The sequence below is a fragment of the Galendromus occidentalis genome, unplaced genomic scaffold, assembly GCF_000255335.2.
Source record: "Galendromus occidentalis unplaced genomic scaffold, Mocc_1.1 scf7180000076381, whole genome shotgun sequence".
Classification (NCBI taxonomy): domain Eukaryota; kingdom Metazoa; phylum Arthropoda; class Arachnida; order Mesostigmata; family Phytoseiidae; genus Galendromus; species Galendromus occidentalis.
In genome coordinates this window covers 918,902-926,026 of record NW_003804370.1, presented here as the reverse complement: position 1 = coordinate 926,026, position 7,125 = coordinate 918,902, and the positions used below count along the sequence as shown (strand labels likewise).

General features: G+C 52.9%; 1 protein-coding gene across 1 annotated transcript; it reads left to right on the top strand.

Annotated features, from left to right (window-relative positions):
* The first annotated feature begins 5,134 nt into the window (after window positions 1–5,134).
* LOC100909340 (MFS-type transporter SLC18B1) lies at window positions 5,135–6,870 on the top strand. The gene has a single exon (XM_003738965.3). It carries the CDS (start codon window positions 5,523–5,525, stop codon window positions 6,813–6,815), a length of 1,293 nt encoding a protein of 430 aa, XP_003739013.3. The 5' UTR covers window positions 5,135–5,522; the 3' UTR covers window positions 6,816–6,870.
* Window positions 6,871–7,125: the final 255 nt, after the last annotated feature.

Below are 7,125 nucleotides of genomic sequence, written 5' to 3'. Positions count from 1 at the left end.
CTAACAAATACACTCACTTACTCAGTGGTCGCTCCACGAGCTGCCCGTTCGTTCCTGTTCCTCTCTGCCTGTCGCTTCCTTTCCTCTTTCTGCGGATGAAATATTCATTTCGGACATTTATCATAGGGATCCCGTGGGGAAGGATACCATCACGGAGTGCTGCCGCCGCGCCGCCCAGTCGACCTGTCTTCGGGAGAAAAAAGCCCGGGTCGCCTCAACATTTCAGCCGGGGCGTCCTTTCCTTTCAGGGGGCGCGAAGAATAATTCCTCACAATGGAAAAATCGCCTCGCTCCGCAGTCGATTACGAGGGTATGATCCGCTAAGATCTTGACGATCGATCCGCGAGAGACCGAGTTCATTGCAACAAATCGCGTATGACGATCGAGGCTCGCCGGGGAACGACGGCCCTCTGCTTCGCCCTAGGAAAGTGTCTCATAATTTACTTGCGGAGGCTCGAGAAATGCCGTCTACCGGGGAGTCCTAATTTCTCAGAGAGCAAAATCATCAGCAATGTGTTAGCCAAAAGCTCCCATGGTTCATTTCGACTTGGTTTCCGTCATTGTCGTGGTCGTTGTTGTTATCGTAATAGACGACGTCGTCGCTGTCGTGTAAAAGGGCCCTCATGGCCGTCTGCGATGATGACGCCGGCCATGGGGTTGTCGACGTCTCGCTCTGTCCGATGACAAATGTATTTGCCGTCTGCCCCTGTCCCGATGGTAATATTATGATAATTCTCATCCTGCGCCTGAACCTTTCTCTATGGCTGGCGCCGGCACCCCTACGGACTCTTCTCAGGGGAACGGAGAGACGATAAGCTAATAGATAGCGACTATTTACATATAAGAAGACGAATCCATCCCATCTTTGACAGTCATCGAAGAGCCTCTTGGCCCGAGCAGAGCGAACGATCGAACGAGGAACCGACTGACAGTACCCAGCTGAACTCACTGACTAGCTGGCTGGCTGGACGGCGGATTCTGTCGGCTGAGTGACTGACCGACCGACCGACCGACTGTCAAGCGGACGATCGGGAGCACGTCGACAAGCGGACGCTGAACGACGAAACGAAGGGGTGGTGGCGTATCGAGAGGGCCCGCGGGTCGCTAAGGGGTTCGCTCGCCCGCTCACGCGATCGGCGGCTCCGGCGGGCGGTCACTCGGCTGGACACCCTTGAGCCTCGGGCGATAACTGTCGTTGCATACAGCAGTCCCCTGAATCTCATAAGTTGCTGAAGTTGGTCGGTCGGAGCCGCTCGACTCGTCGAACGCAATATGCTATCGACGTCCTGTCAATCTCGTTGCATATGCTCTCCAGAATAAACCGTAAGAATAGCCCGCATCGTGTTCCGATCCGGTGCGGCTCTCGATCACAAAACTTTCCTTCTGATGAATGCCATGTTTTATTTATGTGACAGACACATATCATCAGGGGAGTAGGCTCCCAGCATGATTCAGTCCGAGACTTCTTGGTCAGTATTCTGACGCGGGGATCACGCGAGAGATTTTTGAGAGAAATGCGGAGTAATCCATGAGTTTCATTGGATTGAATTTCCGTCTCAACTTTTTGCACTTCAAGATGAGTTTGAGTGAATGACATCTCGGAGTAGGCCATCTGGGGTTGAAGAAAAGAACGAGCTATTTCGATATTATTGTGAAGAAGAGGAAGAGGATAAGGGTTCGAATTGGAGGAGTAATTCGTGTTGATCCGCGCCCGGGGAAAGTACTCTAAGTGAGAGAAGGGGATTCGACGAAAGACTGCTTGTCATTGGATTGTGTCACTTCCTTGCGTCGGATCGAAGGATGCACGTTTGTGAGCGAGGGAGCCTCGCTCGATTTTCTGGTTTCGATTCGCGAGGGCAGAATCTTGCCGCACACACCGGTTGAATGTTCAGATCGAGGGAGAATGAAAAATGAATGATCAACTGTCGCAGATTGGTATTCAGGTGCCTTTTTTCGTATCGGAAGAAAAACGGTCTTCGGAATCCGGGTTTCGCAAATGCCCACAGTCAAAAACTACGAGAATCTCGAGCTTGAGACCGAGAGCCGTTCCAAAGAGGTCGTTGAGGCGATTATAGAGGCTCATGAGACTGCCCTTCGCATCTTCGACAGTTCTCGCGATCATGTGCCAAAATAATCCGCAAGTAAATCGGAAACTACGAGGATCTCAAGGAGGCGAAGGAGTCTCCCTCCGAGGACATTGGCACCGACCAATTCGCAGAGAAGGAATCATCTTCCCATCTCCAATAGTCTTCGAAAACATTCAAAAAAGCCGGTAAAATTCGAAAATTCTGAAGAACTCGAGAGCCTTAAGGATCCCAATGATGGGGTCGGAGGGTCAGCTGTAGAGGTCATCAGGGCTTATCATTCAGGAGCGCTTTCGAAGTGAGAAAAAATACGTTGCCCTTCCCGAAACGGTTTGATTAAAACGGGTCCTTTGGGCAACTAGTTTGTGCTGTTTGACAGAATTATGTACCGAATCGCGATCGGATCTTGAGCCTCAATCATAGGCACCCCCAGACAATGATGGGTTGCACAGCGAAGCGAACTGTATTGCGATCGATTACTTCGGGTCGCATCGTCAGGCCGACAACGCTGAAATACGTTTGGCGATATGGCGGCGCATGATATCCTCACGTGATGTTATGAGAGGGGATACGCTCCAGACCACGGCCGCGCGACGTGTCTCCCAAATGCAAATAGATATTGTCGAGAGTCGGCGGTACAAGAATTTAACCTCCGACACAACGAGCGAGAGGAGGAGGAGGAGAACCCCTCGAGAGGATTCGAAGCTCCGAAGGTGAAGTCAGCAGCTTTAGCAGCGGCAAAACCAGCAAGTCGCAGCGAGTCGCAACAGTCGACCGAACGCGCATTATAAAAGCATTGGCTGCTCCTGAAGACGGCATGGGATGCACGTTGTGTGCACGCCTGGCACGTTGCATACCACAGCCAATCGGGCGGAATCCCCCGGCTCGAACTCTTGCGGCGGCAAGGAATTTGGTTTCGCATATCCGTATCAGGTCGGAGCAGCGGCGGTCTCAACAGCATCTTAGCTCGCTTCGTTGCGGCAAAAGTGGACGCTCGCAGGGGGTTCCTCTTCTTCGTTCGGTGGGTCAGCTGGATGCCGTCGCCTTCGTCTCGGAAACCGAGATCGGCGCGCCGCTCGGTCGAGCGGGTGGGCGCACGGCCAAGGAGCGACTGAGCAATGGGCGACAGGGTCGGGTGGTACGCAGTGGGCGCCCTAAATGGCGCGGAATATTTCATCTTGATTTATGTGGATAAAGCCCATAGAGAGAGAGAGAGCGAAACGGACGCTTCTAATATCACACAGAAGCGGCCGGGAGACCGGGGGGGGGTAGCACCCACTAACACATATACAGCTTAACGCGATGCTCGACGTGCCCAGGAGAACAGCAGAAAATAACGCGCGAAAAATGTCCCGCCAAGCAGCTACTCTCTTCAGCGGATGGAGTCCGATGAGTCAGCGGCGCGACGCGGCGCTTCTGTCGACACGTCAGCGGGGCTGCCACACGATAATTTTCAGGGAACAGAGGGAGAGACGCCAAGCTCGTAGATTTTCGGTGGAGCCAGATGGACCGGAGCCAGAAATTCAGTCGGGTGAATCCCTCAACCAACATAGGCGGTAGAATCTCGCCACTTAGAGCTCCATTGCAGGCACGATGGTTGAAAAAAATCCGTTCTGCGGAGACTCTCGTGGTCGCTCCACGAATGGGATGCGCGGACTCACAGATATCTCGAAGCTGCCGGTCATCCGTGAGCTTTTGCCTCGACTCGAACGGTGGAGGATACGACATTTATACGTACACATGTGAGCGCAAGAAGGAGCGAATACGTATGGACGGTGAATATTGCGATGGAAACGAAAGGGTCGCTGTCTCCCTCGTCGTCGAAGGGAATCTTGGATTGGAGTGTCTCTCAGAATTGAGCCAATTCGACACGACGGGCCGATTGAAAAGGTTGACTGACGCAGGGCTCGTCGAGAATTCCCGTTCGCCGGCCCATGTGCTGAGTCAGTTGCTCATTCTCCTTGAGTGAAGGAAGGAGTAAGTGAGTTTTATGATCGAGTAGGCTTTGGATGTACACGTTGTCCCCCCTTCGATGAGAGGAACGACGACGAATTCGTGCTTCTTCGCCTTCCTTGATTTTCGTCAATTATTCCCGGGCTCCTTTTTTTTCGCTGACCTCCGGCAGTCTCTCCACGCGACGCCTCAACCCTCGGCTGAAGATGACGAAAACTTCACGGATTGACGACTCACTATCGAGGATTTCCCTGCGCGATACCAGGGCGTCCCTGGCGATAGTGCTTCCCCCGGATATAATTGGGTTCGATCTCCGCGAATCTCTGTCTTCTCGACGGGAACATCGTAATTAGAGCGACGCTATATCGAACACACCGTTGCACGCGGTGTCGGCGGGGACAAATGAAAACTACGAGTGGCGATCGTCGGGTAGCCCCTCGAGTTGATTCAGCTCGAGGATCTTGTGGTCCCGCTAATTATGAAAAGTCCACAGCCTCGAGCTCTGGAGCACGGGGGCAAAATTGTCTAACCGCTGCTCGTTCGGTAGTTCGGTAAGTGGCTCCACTAGGGGTCAGAACGACCGCGCAGGGCGGCCGCGGGATCCGCGCTCCCCGCGTCTTCACGATAATATCTATGTGCATGCCATCAGAAATCGACTGTCTTCACGGAGCTGCAGGGAAATAACGATCAGGGAGAGCCTTCAATGGAGTTCTCTCCCCGACTAGCGTCCTCCAACGGCTTTGGACGGTGGAAGCCCCGAATGACATCATCTACACGCTTTTATCCGGAATTCACCCGTTTTCACGTCGCCGGGCAGAGCTCTGGTCGACTGACATCATCCGAGAGTATCCTATCTCTCCATCAGACCGTAATCTCTTTCCCGGGCGAAGGTTTGCCAGTTCATGTCGAAAAATTAGCTCAAAGGACCGAGACAGGGGCGGTTTGCTCAATTGAATCGAGGATGAATGATGCTCCAAATTATAACCCGCCGTAAAAAAGCTCGACTCACAATCTCTCGCACTGAATGCCGACTTTTCTTTTATAGCTCGATGACGCTCTCCATGTTTCCAACGATCTCGAAACGAAAGCTCGAGATGGAGTTGAACGGTGGCGAAAGTCAGTCGAGCATGGGTTCGTTAAGCTAAGACAGAAACTCATTCTTCACGCTGTTTAGACTGCCGCAAGGTCGCGAACTCAGACCAAGTTAGCAATCCGAGCGATGTCTTCTCCCGAGCGGCGGCGTCAATGACACGATAATAATCGCGTACTACTCTTCAACGAGACGTAAGCCTCTCTTCAACTTCAGGGTCAACCGAGACCAGGAATCCGTCGGGTCGTCGGTCAGTCTGTCGGCTAATCGCACGTTCCTCCTCTCTCTGATTCGTGAGTTTGTGATTCCTCTAGAACGCTTCCTCAGCTCCTCCGATAAACTGCGCTCCGGATGCTCCACACTGTGTTTTTGAGGAGCGAAAAGGAGAACGCGCGATGGCCGAGCTCGCGTCGAAATCTAAACTCGATTGGAGCCGCGTGTCGAAGATTCTCTTCTTCGTCTTCACGGCCTGTCTCCTGCAGGGATCGACGTTCTCGCATGTGACATCGTTCTTCAACAAATACGCGCTCGAGGAGAAAGATCTGTCCTCCACTCAGTACGGGATCGTCATGGGCGCGTACGCGTTCGCCGTCATGACCATGACCCCGCTGTGCGCGGCAGTGCTCAGGACCAGAAAGTTCTCGGATAAAGCGATTCTATTCACCGGTCTGACCGTGGACTCGTGTTTTTGCTTGATCATGAGCTCTGTGTGTCTGATTGGAGGCGGGATCTTGTTTTTCCTCGCGTCTCTGATCCTGCGGCTGTGCGCAGCCTGTGGTTGCGCGATCGGCTTCTTCATGGCGTACGTAATCATCGGAGTCGAAACGCCAGAAATCAATCACATTATTATTCCTCTGCTCGAAACCTGCTATGGGGTGGCGGTCGTCATCGGCCCGGCGATCAGTGGAATCCTCTACGATATCGGTGGATTTCCCGTACCTTTTCTCGTCATCGGGGGCTCATTGCTCACTCTTGCGATCGTCGGCATCTTCGCCTTCCCGAGCAGTTTGCCACGGAACGATGAGGACGGGGACGAGAACGAGATGAAGCTTTCATCGGCGTGGCAGTTCCCGATTGTCGTGAACGTTCTCTGCTCGCTCAACACATTCGCTCTGATTTCCTTCAATGAAGCAACGCTCGCCCTGCGGCTCTACAACAAATTCGGAATGACCGCGGGAGAATCCGGGGCCGTGTTCCTCTTTGTCGGTGGTTTCTACGCACTGTCAGGTCTGGCGTCGGGCTTCATGTCGAAAAAGGTATCCGAGCCCCGATACTTCACCGCTCTCGGACAATTCACTCTCGTCGTCGCGATGATCTTGCAGGCACCACTACTCAATTTCGAGCAGACGACAACGCACGTTTACATTGCTCAGATAATGTTGGGCCTGGGATCTGGTCCCGCATACGTGTGCTCGTACCTGCAATCCCTCCGTTATTTAGGCGACGGCAAGGAAACCAAGGAGACATATGCCGTGTTATCGGCTATTTTCACACCGGTCACCGCCCTCGGAGGGACCATCGGACCCCTGGTGGGAGGAATCCTTCTGGATTTCTTCTCCTACGAGCAGGTCGTTCTGGTGTATACAACGTTATCGGCTCTCTCCTTCATCACGCTTGTCATCACGATCCGCTTGACGCAGAAATCGAAACCGAGATCATCGGCGACGGCAGTCGCAGCGATCACTTAATTTATTCGGAGCGACAGATGCGCCTAGAAATAAATGATAAAATATGAGCCTGGATCGGATTTTCATCTGGATCGTGATTATTAACACGCCAACCTTTGCAGTTCCCCCCTCTCTGCCTATTCACTAAAAGCTTCATGAGAATAGTTTTCCACCTATGGAAACTCTCTCACCAGGGCACAGTCCCTGGATCTTTTTCCCTGGGCCGAGCTCTACGACATACGGTCGGACCTCGACTTTCGAACGCCCCGACGTTCCGTTCCGAATGGATATAATTATTGTATTTGCGACCGTCGATTCAAGTCTAAAACGC

Excerpts from the sequence above, each read along its gene's own strand:
- LOC100909340 (XM_003738965.3), top strand. The coding sequence starts at position 5,523 with ATGGCCGAGCTCGCGTCGAAATCTAAACTCGATTGGAGCCGCGTGTCG.